The sequence below is a fragment of the Botryllus schlosseri genome, chromosome 13 (assembly GCF_051294905.1).
Source record: "Botryllus schlosseri isolate E-star chromosome 13, Bs_hap1, whole genome shotgun sequence".
Taxonomy (NCBI): domain Eukaryota; kingdom Metazoa; phylum Chordata; class Ascidiacea; order Stolidobranchia; family Styelidae; genus Botryllus; species Botryllus schlosseri.
In genome coordinates this window covers 2574785-2593173 of record NC_137248.1, presented here as the reverse complement: position 1 = coordinate 2593173, position 18389 = coordinate 2574785, and the positions used below count along the sequence as shown (strand labels likewise).

The window sequence follows — 18389 nt, the reverse complement described above, 5'->3', positions numbered from 1 at the left end:
CAACATCGTATCATCATACATCATTGCCAAAAAATCCCCACGGGGGCCTGGACGTACAACTGATAAATCGGTACTCAAAAGATTTGGCCTTCTAGACAGAAGACATGAGGAAGCTAGAAATTGTCAAGTTTATGTATCAGTTCCATTGCCGTCACTGTCACTCAAATTTCAACGACTAGCCTACTTCACCTCGGAGTCAAAAGCGCACTAGTACGGCACACGCGCGTCAACGAAGAACAACTACCATATGATCAGGACGGAATACAAGAAAACGAATTGCTCTATCAAGTACGCCGGACCCCAATTGTGGAACAGCGTCTCGTCAGCTATTAAACAAGCGTCGAGCATGTCTGCATTCAAGTCAAACTACAAGCAATCTCTTCTAAATGAATACTAGTCAGCCCTCAGCATCACCAGACTTCCGCCACATGCCACCTCATTTTGTCGCTTACCATATATATTTTCTGCTTTACTTTACATCAGTGTTGGGATCAAGTCACTACCTTGGAGTCACGAGTCATCTCGAGTCATTGCACATTTTGACTCGAGTCAAGTCAAGTCAATCGATTTTTGGAGGTGACTCGAGTCAAGTCGAGTCAAGTCAAGTCAAGTCACGAGTCAAGTCACATTTCAAGTCAAGTTGCCTTTTCGATGTATCTATGAGGCATGATTACGTCATTGCAATTTGCTAGGTGTTTGAAATACAGTTTGAGTGGTCATTGATTCCGAACCGATGAACGAATATAGAGTTAAATATACACGCAAGAAGGCGATGTATCGCTCACATATACGTAAACCTGTTAAACTACGTAATTTCATAGCCTCAGTTTATAGTTATCAGACAAAATAGAGAATAGAGAAACGAATTATTAAGATGCAATACGTTACCCATTTACAAATAGATATGATAGACCATTCGAGACTGCGCCAATGATTGAGGACTATATAAACTATATTCGACTTCAATTTCAATAAAACAAGCGGCTTTGTTAAAGTAAGATAAGAATACAGAGAATAGAAATTGACATTTTCTATTCTATTACTTTACCACTAGAGTTACGACAACGTAAGCTCTAAGCTTCGATCACTTCGTTTGCGGTCAATATATTTGTGAGAGAACAATCGAGGCTCGGTGAAACGCACGGTCATTGCATTATTGGTCGCTCTCATGGGCTACACAAGCGTTTCGGGAACAATCCGAACATATCCAAGATACAGTGATTTTTATCGACACCGATTACTTGATGACTTGAAATTGACTCGTTAATTTTGCTCCGAGTCACGAGTCAATCCACATTTATGATACGCCGAGTCAAGTCAAGTCATTTTAGCAAAGTGACTCGAGTCAAGTCAAGTCATGGGAAAAAGGTGACTCGAGTCTGACTCGAGTCAAGTCATGACTCGAGTCATCCCAACACTGCTTTACATTACTGTGCATGTGCACTGCACGGTGCACATGCCTCTTTCTCTACTTCGCCTGGTGGGTGTCTGATCTCAAAGATTACTCAAAGTAGATTCGGCGCCTTCCCAGCTTTTCATTGTATCGCAGTTTTTTGTGGTGTTTTGAACTGATGAAAATATGAATAAACTGATACTGAGCTCTGACAAACCTGCAAAGCGCGCTTTACAGCCAACGGGGACGAAGATTGCTGATGATGCTCAAGTATCATCTTCTATTTTACCATTACCACGCACTAATACCCCTCCCAATTTTTGACTTGGGCACTGTATGCTCATGCTCTTTCGTCGCCATAGATGTTGGTGACTTTAACCACCCCTCGCTCCTGGCTACGCCTCTCGAGTTGATGAAATAGGAAAAACGTTGGCTTAGTATCATGATATGGATATTGGCGCTTGTTATTGGTTTACAAATATATTCTTCCTTCCAGTTGGATCGTAGTAGTTTAAAGATGTATACGACTGTGTTTTGTGAGCAGACTGCTATGCTACCGTCGCGGATTGCGTTGTCAGCGGCTTCCATGGCCGCATCGATATAATAACGTCGCTCTTCCAAAGAACTGACGGTAAAAGTAGAAGAACCGCTCTGGTTACTGCCCTGGACTAGCTTGGAGTTGGAATTAACTACGGGTTACCGCAGGATATGTTTGTAATGCAGTTTTATCATTTAGCATTGTAGTAGGCTCATATATTTGATATTGCATAACGATGTGTATCTGGAGTGATGGTAGTATCTATACGAAGCTTCTATTTCGTTCCAGTTGTTTATATATATACGGTACCGGTAGGCCTACGTTTTGCATAAACTAATAATATCGACATCGCGTTTTAAATATTCGTGAACAGGTATTAAACGAATGAATGAGGAAATATAAAGCCACAGACCGACCATGATTAGAGAGACTGGCTAAATCATTATGGAAATTTGACGATTTATATATGACTTGATGACAATATTTTTGCATTTTCTCGTTTATTCAACGCTTATAACATAAGGCCATGGATCTTACAGTAAGAAAAAACATGGCCCCAGACTGGAATCAGTGGTTGTTTTCGTCAATAAGTTGCGTGTGACAGAAGGGTTTCTACCATAGAATAATTAAAGAATTGAATGAAAAGTTGCGTGTGACGTTTGCCACCAATTCCACTCTGGACATGCCCAAAATTTTGTGAATCATAGACTCAATTGCGACATTGGCTGAAATACCACAATTGATGAAAATTAAAATCTATTTTCAAATGCCGTATATATATCATGCCATGAATTATTCAGACATTTTTAGGAATTATGTAAATTGTTTAACTCTTCTTATAGGCAACTATTTCACCCAGACTGGAAACAGTGATGGTTTTCGGCAATGAGTTGCGCGTGACAGAAGGGTTTCTTACATAGAATAATTAAGCAATTAAACGGAAAGTTGCGCGTGACATTACCACCAATTCCACTCTGGTCACAGACCATGTACCACAGCCATGGGAAAAGAAAGCTTGCATGCATACCATAACCTGAGACCTGCCAATATATAGCTTATGTTTATGAAAACAGACCGTGCATACTTATTTAATCACATGTGAAATTATGGTGCACTATTGTCATGCGATATCGCGTTACAGGAAGTTTGAACGGTTTTGAAATTGGTTGTTGAAACTAGTTTTTGAGCTGGTATAAATCTAAGTTAAAATTCCTGAATATTTGTTTATGAAACTAAAATTGATGTCCGAGTAATTGTGTCACTGTGGTGAAGTTCATAAAAAACCAACCAAAGCTTCCTTTGTAACTCGTATATTACCAATTTTGTAACCACTTTCTTGATCTTGCAAACATACGCACTCTTATAGTTGCCAGGCCCACTGTTGGTAATGGTGATGGCAAGACTTGATAATGTATTTCAGTATCAGATTACCAACTATATGCATGAGCACCGAACTTGAATACCTGCAGACGAATAGCGCATCGCATGAATAATTCTTATGGATGTCGAACAAATTTTGTTTGAATACCCATGCAGGAAAGTCAGTATATGCATATTTTAGTTTTATTTTGGCCCTTAGCCCACTTATCTGAAACGTGCCTAACGAAACTAAATTAGAAACCCATTTTTGGGGCCGTACACCATTTTAAACTGAAGCTTTGTTGCGGTCTGCATAAATTCTCTCATTGGCACATAGAGTTGTTAAAAAATAGCTTTTTTTCTGACTGTTTGATAAAAATTTTTGGTGGGCTAATTTTTACAAAGCCAAAATTTTGAACACCGAAAACTTTGCTTCTACTGGTTGGAATTGAGCCAAATTTGTTGTGCAATGTTTTTTAGACTACTTAAAATACTCGCGCATTTGACAGTATAATTAAAACAATTTTTAAAAATTTTTTATAATCAAGTTGAAATTTTTCAACTCTAATATCTTCGCGTCAAAATTGAGCCAAATTGCAGCATTTTTTTTTCTTCAGCTAACCCAACAATTTCAAAAAACAGTCCGCAGTCGGTAATAGTAAAAATGTCAATGCTCTTTAATATGTGAATGTGCTGTATGCAAACCACACTCTTTGCAAGGTTCGACTTAAATTCCTTTCCAATTTTTAGTAAAACAGCTTGTGTAGTGTCACAAATAAACAAGACGGCTCCGTGAAGCCTCTTCGTGAGAAATCTTGAAAGAAATCCCTGCCTCAACCGAGTGGATTTAGCAGCTATGGCCAGTTCGTCGAGCACTAAATCCGAGTTTATCGTCGGAGGCAAGTATAGGCTTGTGAGAAAGATTGGGAGCGGCTCTTTCGGGGACATCTATCTTGGAATTAACGTGACAAATGGAGAGGTATGTTCGAAATTAATTTTTTCGACATATTTTTGCATCCATTTTAGTTCAGTATTCCTTGCTTAGTTTTCCTTAATACGTTCTTGGTGGACAGAATATAACCTGAATCTAATGCATAGTAGGCTACATATCGTTGCTGTGGAATCAAATAGCTTATGTCCATTTTTTCAATTTTTGAGATTCATTTTTCAGATTGATATACAATCAAGTCTTTGTAAAATTTCATATTTTTCAACATGTTTAAATTGTTCATGTTTGTCACATTGTTTCAAAGATAACCAAGGCCAAGATATAGCCAAGACCAAGAGGAATAAAAACTTGACACAAAGTTAATTTTCTCAAAATTTGTAAAATAGGACATTTCAAACTAGTTTGATTCCATAGCAACAATATATCCTTCGTTAGTGGTAGCTGGAAATAATCGCCTATTGTCAGCATGTTCGCTACTTGATTGAGGTATTCTATATTGAAATCATGGGATCGGGATAGTATGTTGTCTGTTCAATTTCAAGTTGAAGTTGTGGATTGTTTAGCTGTCATTAATCAATAGGTTTGAATTTTGAAGTACCAAAAATCTCCCAGTATGTTATATCGAGGATGTGATCATTCAATGTAACCCCTTGAAATTAGTTAAAATGAAGCGTAAAAGATGTCTCATTCTGACTGCTCTCAGTAATAGTAAGACTTCGAAAGGTATTGATTTCGTAGTGTGTTTGTGGTTTCTTGTTCTTTATCTCAGGAATTTCCTGTTTTTTTCCTGAAACCTATACGTGGGACGTGGGAGTCGTTATTTAACAAACAATGTCTAGCATTGACAAATACAATGCTTTGCAGCTATCTGCAATACTGTGTTGTTGATGTTTAATAAGAAGGCTAAAATTATACCATTCACTAGTTGCTAGTCAGGCTGCTTAAAATTCAACTGCTGCTTCCAATGTGGAATAAAATTTAATGTATTCCTGTATGCCGACTGTTGCTCGGAATTTGTTTGATTACTGTGGGCAACTACATGCTGAATCAAATTCAGCGAATTGGCATGATCCCATTTTATGACATTGATTCTGGAGAAAGAGCATGAATCATTACCAATTACCAAGCTCTTTATGTCACTCTGATTATACCGTATTGAAATGTTTTTTGGTGCAATAATGCAACATCAACCGAACAAAGGCGGTATTATATAATTCTTTATCTTGTATAAATTATATTCCTTATTACTTTTATGGAATTATTAATGATTTCGTATGACCACGATATGGGATCCTTCCTTTAATTAAATTTTGATGGGGATTGTGATCGATCTGTGTAGACTTTACAGCGTATGTAAGCTGCTTATAAAAATTCATTAGTACAGACTTCAATGCCCTTGACCCTTAATCAACTTTGCATTCGAATACTTCAGTTCTTCATTGAAATGATATTCAGAAGCATTCTCTGAATGGTTGTGTTGAATCAGATCCTATATCGATGAAGGTGATTGAATTTTGAGTTTAAAGTAAAGCCATCTCTACATGACATTGAACATTTGGTATTTTTTCAACCATACTTATGCATTACAACGCGTCTATCACTACTAGACTCGAATCGTTAAAATTAATACTCGATTTAGATTCGAGTACTCCAACCATCGAAATATATGAATACTATTCTTGTATCTATTTACAGGAGGTCGCGGTAAAGCTCGAATCACAAAAAGCGCGGCACCCTCAGCTTCTCTATGAAAGCAAACTCTACAAAATTCTTGCCGGTGGTGTTGGTATACCGCACATAAGGTAATGGACAACAGGCTTTTTGTCTCCATTATAATACCACCGGTGCCGTGTTTGTATAGGTGGTACGGACATGAAAAAGATTATAACGTCCTTGTCATGGATTTACTGGGGCCAAGCCTGGAAGATTTATTCAACTTTTGCTCCAGAAGGTTCACAATGAAAACGGTTTTAATGTTAGCTGATCAGGTTTGTTGGGTTACTGGTATTTTATATGGATCCAATATGTTTTCGTATCAGGTGGCTAACTTGAAATGACATCACAATTTGACTTTCAAATTTCTGATGGAAAATTCAGCCTTATCTCTGTTATTGTGTGATGAATATTTTTAATATCTGAAATTGCATGCACCAGAAAATAAATATTGTCTGCAATATCAGAAACAATGATGTATGATAAGATGGTGATCCCAAATGAAACATTCAACTGATGCTATGTATCAGATAAGCATAATTTCGCAATTGTAATGGGTTACTGATCGTCACAATACAAAACATGTTTTTGTAATCTTTTTTGCATCAATTTATGGTATGTGCTAATTGCTAAAACTAGTCACACTTGTATATAAATCAATAGAGTGGAAAAACCTATTTTCTTCAATTTTAGGTGAGGCTTATAAAACATTTAGAACAGGTATGTGATCTAACAGGCCATTCGCAGCATTCTGGAAACTTGATATGTGCGCTTACACTGACTGTGTAGATATTTTGTGAAAATGTCATATGTAATAATATTATAATGGTCTTACTGAGAATTAGGCTAAAAAAAGATTTGACCACAGTGCCGACTGCCAAATAACATAATTATGACTGGGCGATACTGCTACTGCATCGACTACCTTTTATCTTTGGCACACAGTCTGCCTTCCACTTATCTTTTAACTGTGACGCTCTGCCAATTAGGGCAATTACATTCGAGGATAAGATTTATTTCCGTTGTTCAAACTAATAATCAAATGTTCTGTCAAGATTCTTGAAGAATATGTCGTTGTCAGTTCATTCATTGTCACTTCAGGATGCGGTAGAATAAATTTAACTTTCCCAGAACCTTTAGAATTTCGAGATTCTTGACATGACCTCATTTAGAAGCTTTCCTATATGCTGCCATTCCCTACTTGTTCCTCTATCAATTTGAAAAATGGATCTCTAAATTTGAAAAAGGGATATAGCCTAAACTAAATTCATTCTACCACGGTGATATATTCAATTTTGATTGTGAAAATGCATGTATTCTATCAAAATGGACGATGTTTACCAGTAGAATTGGTTTGAAATACTTGATGAAAGTTATTTGCCATGCATCAGTTGCAGACGGTATGATGTTTCCTGTGCTCGTAATGCGTGACAGGGCATTTTAGCTTCATTTCGAAAATACCCTTTTTCCCGGATTCCTGGTATTCACTAGTTAAATTGTTAGGTTACCGTACCTAAAAAAGCGCTGTACACCAAATTGCGCTCGATAAAAACTGGTAGATGCGAAGGCACAGGAGTTTAAAAATTTTGAATTTATTATATGAAAATTTTCAAATTTGACTGTCAACCCCATGATGTTTTTGAGTTGTCTAGGGAAACGATGCAGAACAAATTTGACGCAATTCCAACCAATAGAAGCGATGTTATTTGAATTTTTCATCAATAATTACGTGGGATTACCCACCATCCAGCAAAAATGATTGCCGGTAAGCATCGTTCTTTTAGACAACTTAATAAATTCATGGGGTTGATAATCAAATTTGAAAATTGTTCTATACCAGTTGCAATCGAACAAAATTGGGTTTGTAGCGTGTTTTTTTTTTAACCAACCTAACAATTTAATCAATGAATCCCCGGAATCCTGAAAAAAAGTTAATATTAAATGAACCGAACGTACACGCAATGCTTGGAAGGATCGTACTCGCAGTTTTACCGTGTAGATATTAGATGTGTCACCCAAAATTTTCATATTGCACACATAGAGCTCAACAGCGACACAAATATCTCAGACATATATCTATAATTTACGCACATATACATCCTTGTTGACTTGACAGCTTCAATACTTATCTCCCTTGTCAGGTAAACTACCATAGTCCGTAGGCCTACACGTTATTCGGATCTATTCAAATAATATCACGCGATGATCACTTTAATGCATGTAATTTCTATTTTAGATGATCAGCCGGATTGAGTATGTACACAACAAAAATTTTATTCATCGAGATATAAAGCCAGACAATTTTCTGATGGGCATTGGAAGACACTGCAACAAGGTAACGTGGTATTTACCATTGAAAATACCTTGAAAGTATCGAATCGATATAGTGATGGATGACGTTTTCTTGCATTTGAAATTCACTGTTATTAATAACTAACTCAAAAATGTGATTCTCACATGATGCTGCCATTTTAAATTAAAACTATGATTGATCAAGTTAGCTTTTCTATTTTGCTTCAACTGACATGGAAGGTAGGAAGAGTATGCAATGAATGTGTTTGCTATTTCTTTTCTTGTGAATTAGGCGTTTCGCGACCCACCTCACTTTAGGAGGATTTGTCCTCCTTTTTGGCATTACGTCCTCCTTTATAGTTTCTGCACAGCCAGGCGATAGTACAGGCACAACTAAAAAACGCCATAAATGACAAGAAATCTGGGATCTTGACGTTCTTGTGGGTCTTTCGTGGGTCCAGTTGTAAAAATGACCCTTTGTTTGTCAACACAACATTATTTCTTGAAAAGATTTTCAAATTACCCATTTTCTCGTCTGGTATCATAAATTTTGCGATTCGTAAGAAGATTCCTCGTTCCAGATCTCAAAATATGATAATCCTAGTGTGTGTGATGTGTATATACCATTCATAAATCCCGTGCAGACGTCGCTAGGTCAAGTTGGGAACAGTTATTATGTGCGATTTGTTGACTATTTGTGCCGACATTGATGTGTGATAATGACACTAGAAATTCACAAATTTATAGCGGGAATTAGCTAAAACAGAACATTGGCATTATTATCAAGTTCGATTATATTGACAAAAGTAACATCGCTGTACCTATAGCCTACTTTTTGAGATAATTCAAAAAGTTTACTGCACATACTTGTACTGCTCGAGTGGTTTTGCTTTCGATAGTTGTATAGTTCTTGAAGCTAAAATACTTTCGATGTTTCAAATGTTTTCATTCATAATTTTACCCCATGATTGGTCACCGTATCTACTGGGCGTTATAACCACTATAACAGCACCCAGTGAGGGAAATTTTTAGGAAGTCGCACCCTTTGTGACAATATTAGCCATTAAGCATCTGCTATCATGTAGGTTGGAATATTTGATCAGGGTTAGACCACAATTGGTAAGAAGTTATCCGGCACACATCTACTTTAAAACGTACTACGGAAATTATTTGCGATATATTTTTACTAATATATAAAAAATAAATTTACTGACGTCGCCTACAAATACGATGCGTACCAAATTTGACTCAATTCCACTCGGTAGAAGTTATTGGTGAGTGGATACAGAATTTGCCACTGTAAATAGGCTACTATTTTTTCAAATCCAAAAATTTGTGCTCCAATAACCCTACTGGTTAGATTTTAGCCAAATTAGTTACAATTCATGTTATAAACAATTGGACAATTTCATGGGGTCGAAAGTGAAATTTGAGGAGTAATTTTTTGTATTAAATTTAACATTTTCTCTTGTAGCTTCGCTGATGCACGTTGGAATCAGCCAAATTTGGTGTGCAGCGTTATTTTAGCAAACCGAACAATGTCAAATAGCACGTAAAATTTGAACACAAAAGTTATTTTTGATTTTTGAACAACTCTACTGTCTATTTATCTAACGTGCTTGAATACTCTTTGTACCGTTCATTTTCTTGTATTTTAAATCATTTCCAGAATTATTTAGTAAATCAGAATCTCTGCTTGGTGTAGATTTTCACAACAGTAATTCGGCTTCTACTGCGGTGACATCAAGAACTCACTCGACCATCACTAGTTTCGATTCTTGCCGAATAGTGGATAAGATGCACTTGCCGTATTGTGCCAAGGCATCCTTAAGTTCCAAGATTTACGAATTGTTAATTGGGTGTCAAATCACTGTGAAGTCTTGGTTCAATTTGTTTATTCTCTCCCTCGGGCCTAGTAATATTGGGATTAAATCTTCTGAGAAAGTGATTGTAGGAGAGTTCCTAGGGATTGGACACTATTGAATTCTGTCATTGTTGGCTTGGCAGTTATCTTTGTTGATCTGGATACTAGGAATACGTTATTGGAGTTGTGATTTCTGTCGGTGTCAATCTCCCGGCATTATTAATAAAGAGATTGTTTGAAGAACTACTTGGAGGTGCAGAACTTCAATATGCAAGTGAATAGTATATTCATATTGAAATATACCAGAATATTTTTAGCTGACACTCGTCAGGGGTAATCGTCAGGAACTAGTAAAGAATTGGAGTTTGTGTACCAGCTAAAAGTAATATATTGATCTTAAGCGATCTCTGCCCGATTATTCGAAATTTCATGCCTGTGATGTCATCGTATGTGATACGATTGTTGATACCTATACAATGTTCCTTCCAATTTGCTGCTAGTTGCTGACGATTACTTCTGACGAGTGTCAGCCGCTAATATTTGGGTTCATTTCAATATGATAATACTATTTTATGATACGATTGTTGATATACAATGTTCTTTCCGATTCTCAGCGCTAGTTGCTGACGATTGCCCCTGACGAGTGTCAGCCGAAAATATTTGGGTTCATGTCAACATGATAATACTATTTTATGATACGATTGTTGATATAGACTACAATGTTCTTTCCAATTCTCTGCTTGTTGCTGACGATTACCCCTGACGAGTGTCAGCTGAAAATATTCGGGCTCATTTCAATATGAATATGGATATGAATTGTATTGTATACTTACACATACACATATTGAATGGTGAAGTTATCTTTGTTGCTACTATTGTTTTCATTTCGTTTGACTGTATCCACTGTAACTTACCGTCGACGCTGTGTTGCTTTTAGCTTTTCATAATTGATTTCGGGCTGGCTAAGAAATTTCGAGACAACCGCACCAGACAGCACATTCCCTACAGGGAGGACAAGAACCTCACCGGGACCGCTAGATATGCAAGCATCAACGCTCACTTGGGTATCGAACAAAGGTATGTGATTATTGCTTCGAAATGCCAATACCTTTAGTCGAAGTCGAATAATGAGTAGAATCTCGGCTTCCAAATTAGATTAGGGTCGGAATTGTAGCTACACACTATTTTCCAAATTATAGATTCGATTTATAATTGTGGCTATTTCTACAGTTTTTTTTTCAAATTAAATCAGAATTAGAATTAAAGCTACACATTTTTTTCCAAATTAGATTAGTATTAGAATTATAGCTTCACAGTATTTCCAAATTAGATTCGAATTGGAATTTTAGTTCAATTTTTTTTTCCAAATTAGATTACAATAATAATTATAGCTACACAGTATTTTCCATATTAGATTCGAATTACAATTATAGCTGCAGTTTTTTTTTTCGAATTAGATTCGAATTAGAATTTTAGCTACACAAGTTTTTTTCCGAATTAGATTCGAATTGGAATTTTAGCTGCATTTTTTTCGAATTAGATTACCATTAGAATTATAGCTACACAGTATTTTCCATATTAGATTCGAATTACAATTGTAGCTACACAGTTTTTTTCCGTATTAGATTAGAATTGGAATTTTAGCTGCAGTTTTTTTCTCCAAATTAGATTCGAATTAGAATTATAGCTACACAGTATTTTCCAAATTAGGTTCGAATTACAATTATAGATACAGTTTTTTTTATTTTCCAAATTAGATTCGAATTAGAGTTATAGCTACGGTACACAGTCTTTTCCAAATTAGATTCGAATTACAATTTTAACTACAGTTTTTTTTTTTTTTTTTTCGAAATTAGATTAGAATTATTTATAGCTACAGAGTTTTTTTTTTAGAATGAGATTAGAATTTGGATTATTTTAGTAAGAAACGCAACAAAAATCAAGTTCAAGTTCATGCTCATGTGCACTAGAACGGTGGACACCTTCCCACTAAACATTTCTCCTGTAGCATTTTCTGGAAAACCGTAAATTAGATTGAAATCAAAATTAGAGCACAGAAACATTTAACAAATTAGATTCGAATTTCCGGCATTTCGCTGTAATTCGTCTATTAGGGATCTAGAACTGTCTAGATGTCCAAGTCTACTTATACTAGCTTCTCTGATCGTGATCAATATTGTGGCATGGTATGTTTTGAGTTACTTGAATTCCTTTTTGGTGTTCTATCCCGACCACGATGATCGTAACATGCTTGCAATAACATTCTTGAATTCTCCGCTTCATTAATTATGTAGCCTAGTGTTTTATGAGTGCTCTTATCTCTGCGTGGACATTTCGTTTGCATCGAGAAACTGTTTCCTGTTGTTATATGGTGCAATATCAGCCGCATTTATAATATCGTCATTGCGTGTGTGACGTCAATTTCTTTTCCGTAAGACGCCTGTATTGCTGATGATTGCGGAATCAACATCTTGTGAGGAGATGTAATCGCGCATCGATATTCACAGCTAGCGTATTGGCTGATTTGGCTTGTGATCGAAAAGTAACAAGGTCTAGGTGTAGTTGCATTGGCGCTGACGTTTCCTCTGTCATCGATCAGTCAGCTAATTCGAACACATGACAAAATTTGATGGTTTTTATGTCTTCCTGTCACAGTGAAGGCAGACCGTGGTAGGTAGCTTTTAATGTTTGTGTTGTTGATATTGCATAAGATTGCTAACATGTAGCAGTGAATACAATCCAATCCTGCAAGTTAAAAATCTTGCAATGTGATCCAAAAACTGAGAAAACATCCGAGAAAATATGAAATTCAGAGTTAGTATTTAGGCGTTGAAAATTGTAGCAGATGTAATGATCTGGTAGCCGCGATCCAACATTTTCATTTTCAAATCTGTACGAATCGATCCGAAAACAACATCACACGTGACAAAATATGAAATTCGAAGCTACCATTCATATGTTGAAAATTGTGCCTGTTGAAAACCTATGGTAGTCATTAATGCGACGTAAAGATAGGCGATCAACTTCAGTCAATGGAAAAAGTGAAGTGGAATGTCACTGGCCAAGTCTCCATATTTGGGATGTATACAGCTGTAGTATATACAAATACATGTACGATGTAGGCCTACCTATAACGTTGTTTGACTAAATGAAACTAGATATCTCGACGAGAATGAACTCTGCACGATTTCTCTTCAGAAAAACATAGCCTCCAATAAATTTTGTTTCAATGTAAATAGATGTAAATGTTTAGGAAATCGGAATATGCCTTTATTGTGTGCACAGTCCGTTATATTAAGTGTACTTTGAAACGTTCACAGTCGGAGAGATGACATGGAGTCCCTGGGATACGTCTTGATGTATTTCAACCGAAGCAGTCTGCCGTGGCAAGGCCTGAAAGCGGCGACGAAAAAGCAAAAATACGAAAAAATTAGCGAGAAAAAAATGTCGACCCCCGTGGAAGTCCTCTGCAGAGTAAGTTCCCTGGCTACCATGAAATTCAGATCTTCTATAATTATTGTATATGTATTGTGTTATATATATTCTTATAATGAATAATTGCTCAGGTGCCTGATTGATTCGAATTTGAATCGGGTATTGGGCGTTGAGTATTCTAGTATCGCCCATATGACATCATAAGAGTATGTATGATATGGAAAGTTGAAATATTCACCTCTTATGCTATGAATCTAATTCCAGCTCAACACCACCCATAATGCGGTCACAGAGAAAATAATGTCAGTTTTTCGACCATACGTACTAAATTAGACTTGTGACAATGCAGCGGTTTGATCATGGCTACACGGAAATGTCATTGCTAACGTCCATAGCATCATACAACATGTTTTGGGAGCTCCAATACGACTGATTGAGGTTTCAAGGCTTTCACGATAAATCCAAACGAAGAAGCCGACAACTAACACCTTGTAGCCTTGATACTCCCAACGTAATGGCTACGGCCTGACCGATATCAGATTTTTACGCCGACATTGATAAAACCGAACCTTTCACTGATAACCCTGATATTCGAAAGATTTGGCATCTTGCCCAAGGCGCATTTCCAAAACATTTTGGCATTTATTTTGACGGCTTAAAGGCCATTGCTATTTTTGGACATGAAATAAAGTAGAAAAGGCTGCATCTGGGTTCGTGTAAGGTATAAAATATAATATCAATATTGCCAGTCTAGAAGTCGCAGATTAAAGTTCTCAGGCCCCCTGCCGGCACGAAAAATGCGGTGCCACTATTTTTTTTCACCTCCATCACCTGATACTGATCTTTTAAAGTTGGATATCGACATATTATTGTCGACGAACCCATAAATCGGTCTAGTTTTAAATCACATCAATGGTGTGAATATAATCAGTCTGTATACAAGGCTTGATGGGTTTCTGTCAAAATCAAAAGGACCCGATTGTTCACTCGAGTATGATATGCATGCTGACATAAATTTTTTCTGCCTCAGGGGTATCCAGCGGAGTTCGCAATGTACCTAAACTACTGTCGCGGCCTGCGATTCGAAGAAGCCCCGGACTACATGTACCTGAGACAACTCTTCCGTATACTTTTCCGCACGTTGAACCACCAGGTACGCTAACTTTGTTCCACGATTGTTGATATACAATGTTCTTCTACTAGTTGGTGAAACATTTGGGTTTATTTCATTATGAATATATCATTCAATTGTATATTGAAGTTCTGTACCTACAAAAGTCTCGTCTGTAGTAATAGCGAGGGGTAAAGTTTCATGACGATTTGTACTTTAGTACGACTACGTGTTCGACTGGACAATGCTAAAGCAAAAAGCCGCTGCAGCCGCCAGCGCCACTTCCACAAACCCGTCAAGCGCCGCTAAGCAATTGGAGAAGACTAAGAGCAAAGGTGGGTGCTGCTATAGTTGTGGAATTCGCAGGGTTGTGACCCAGTCGCAAGGTTCCGATTATCAAGACAATCTTAAATATGTAGTTTTGACTCAAGAGTCAAGTCTGAGTCCAAGTAGGGGAGCAAAGGGTCGAGTCCGAGCGATATTGTTGTGACTCGAGTCATAGAGTTCACTGTTCATTGTAGAGTTCGAGTCAGGTTCAACTCGCTTCTGTGAAACTCTTGGTGACATCGAAGCCTTCGGATCCATAATATTATTCATTTTTCTCACTCTAAACATGTGTATTCGAACAGATTAAAGCAGGGCTGGCCAACCTTTTCAGCCAAAGGGCCACATTCGGTTGACGAACTATTGCGCGGGCCACCAGCCGCGCGAGGCGCGAATTTTTTTAAGTTTATAGGTCAATAATATTGTCACTTGACTATATTGCGGGCCTGCTGTATTTCGCTGGGCTAAATTTGCGAGGACTGGGCTACGCGGCGCCTGGACATATCGATATCGAAAGATGCGACCAACATTCGTCAATTGGTCGGTTGGTTTTAAGGTATTCATGGTGTTTGTCAACTACTATGTCATTTACACCAGATCGATATTCTTTATTTATATTCCGTAACTGCCGACTTACAGCACGGCCCACTTCTAGGCTTTTTGTAAGACACCGCTGACGCGGATGAGGAGGTGAGGAGTAGCCTAGAAAACCCTCCAACACTTGGATATAGGAAATGCGTCAATTATTTTATGCCTAGGTTCCATAGTGAACGGTGTTACTGCGAGTGCAAACGCAAAGTCGCATATGTTGAACGACACTTTGTCTCGTAATGGCGAATATAGTTAGACTCAATCTGATACATTAGGCGTTCTTTCATTTTCACAAAGGGACAACAATATCACAAACAAGAAATCAAGTGACAACATGTTGCGCGAAGCTTGTCCAAAATTTTTACATTTGATAAACCCATCGCAAATTATTCTGCTTTATTGTAGTGTAGCCTACGAATATCTACCAATATGTGACTGGCTGATGGATCTGCCAAAGCGCCGGAACTGATATTTTAGTCAACACATCTCAAGTGCCAGACACTAATCAAATTTTTGTTTGACCTTGCAAGTTTACAATCTGTGCAATCCATTTTGGTGATATTAGAAATTTCGGAAATTACTTCGCGGGCCACTCAAAACCTTCTCGCGGGCCACATGTGGCCCGCGGGCCACGGGTTGGCCGGCCCTGGATTAAAGACAGTTTCTAGGACTATTTTTCAATTTTTGGTCCCGATACACAAGACTTGAATCAGTGATATAGAATGTCTTGAATTGTATGACTTGGTCTAGTCATAAGCAATGACTCGAGTACTAGTCGAGTCAATGTACAAAGGGATCCAAGTTCTTGAAAACGGAAAATGACTTTAGTCATTACAATTAAAACCGCACATATTCATGATCACAGTCGTCTTCTGAGATTCTTGAAATAATAAGTAGAGCCTGACTGATAGCAGTGAAACCAATAACTAGCACCTTCACCGATAACCCCGATATATTCAGCCGAAATTCGAAGGATGTGGCATCTGACTTGAGATTCATTTCCAAAACTTCAAAGCGTTTATTGCTTGGAAATGAAATAAAGTAATAAGTCTGTATCTGTCTGTGTGTGCAATAAACAAAACAAATCTTTGAATGGGGGAGGTTGGTACCTGGTTCATTGCCCAGGGAGGTGTTTGTGTGATAAGTTTGTGAAACGCTGCGAGCGCTTTTGATTTCGAATGATGCTTTGTTAGGCCAAACAGAATCTGCCAAATGTCTCCGAGTCCTTGCGCGTGATGATGGTGTGTTCTCTATATTCAAATCAATGCTATTCTTGTTGCAGGTGTCTACTAACTTGAAGTTCCACAAAGGATTAAGTAAGTGGAATGATTCCTCTCCTATTTTCTATGTAACCTGCTGAAGCTTGTTGGCGGGGCAAACTTCCGCGTTGGCCGAAGTGTGTCCTGCTGTTCTAAACTAATGAGTTGAACTCCTTGCAATGTGGTGTTGGAATAAATAACGGCCATTGCATACAGTCCAGTCATGCAACCTTCTCACTTACTAGTCCCCTACGGAGTTGGTCATAATAATGCCATAAATTTCTACTCGATTGCAGTTCAAGTAGAAAATGACAGGCTTGGAAAAAACTCAAATATGTTGTTTCAGAAAGTCGAGGGGCTGCATCGGCTACTTTTAGCAGATGATCGAAGGTGACTACTGACTAATTTCAGAATTACTAGTTCCATCTCTGCGACTTCGCGGGATCATTATTGACCATGCCAATAGATGCGAATTTGAAAAATAAATTCAGTTGCGACGTCTCAGAGACTATTTCGGGCAGTTATGTGACAATTTCACGCTAAGGTGATGGTAACACGTCCCAAAACTACTTCGTACTTCACAAAACCCGAAGTCTAAAAAGTAAGCGATTTCCCCTAAAAAACTTGAGTGAATTAGTCTGAAAATACAACCACTTCAGATAGTACTGCAAGTAAGAAAAACCTAGGTGGTCAAAGGATACGAGTAACGGTGTAAATTACCAAGTAAAGATTATTCTAGGCCTAGTTTTGTTGTGAAGTAGTGGCAGGCCTACCCTTGAAAAACACTTGAGTCAGTACTAACAATATTGTGTTGTTTTCAGGTGTTGGATCTCGTTGGCTGTTTTACCATTGTTCTTGTACCCCCCCCCCCCCCCCCCGACTCTTTTCGTATGTATGTGTATGTTTTCAATTTTTCTAGCACTTCATTTTCGTGTACATAATGATCATAATGCTACTTTGCGCTGTTCCTTCCTGCTGCTGCTTTTTCACACGCGCGCTCTCTCTCTCTCATTTGGCGTCGATACACAACACGTTGCGATCAGTCGTCTCTCCAAACGCTTACCCGACAACACTAACTCTCTACGGATTCATGGATGAATTTTTGCAATTTCGGTGACTTACTGTCGTTGCTACTTATTTTATGCTACTCTGGCACACGCAATGGCCCAGTGCCTTACTGTAGATTCGCGAGCAGTGTGCTATAGCGTTTTCGACACTAAGCCTACATGAATCATTTGCTCTATTTGTGTGTATTGGAAAAACACTATTTTTGTTTGTGGCAGTAATGGGATACTTGCATTTTTGGAATAAATTGATTTTGTGTATGAGGTTGAAGAGAGGGTTCTGATGGTGTGTCGTCGTGGGGCACTGGGGCAGCTGTGAATTTCGATCAGATACAATATTCGAAGGTGTTGCATCTAGTAAAAGTAAGTGAGGGATCCATCTCCTATTTACCACGTAATCATTAAAGAAATGAAACTAGAAGGGTGAGAGAGTGCAGCAGTGACGAAGTGCATTCCCGATTTTCGTATATCGTGGTTAAGAAGCGATGACGAGTGAT

The 18389-nt window shown here is 37.8% G+C and overlaps 1 protein-coding gene across 1 annotated transcript; it reads left to right on the top strand.

Annotated features, from left to right (window-relative positions):
• The first annotated feature begins 4015 nt into the window (after positions 1–4015).
• Positions 4016–18163, top strand: LOC145453795 (casein kinase I). The gene is made up of 10 exons (XM_080331778.1): positions 4016–4269; positions 5935–6041; positions 6101–6227; positions 8189–8287; positions 11046–11185; positions 13429–13582; positions 14574–14696; positions 14875–14989; positions 16852–16885; positions 17650–18163. The coding sequence occupies exons 1-9, from the start codon at positions 4147–4149 to the stop codon at positions 16860–16862; spliced, it is 999 nt and encodes a 332-aa protein (XP_080187904.1). The 5' UTR covers positions 4016–4146; the 3' UTR covers positions 16863–16885; positions 17650–18163.
• Positions 18164–18389: the final 226 nt, after the last annotated feature.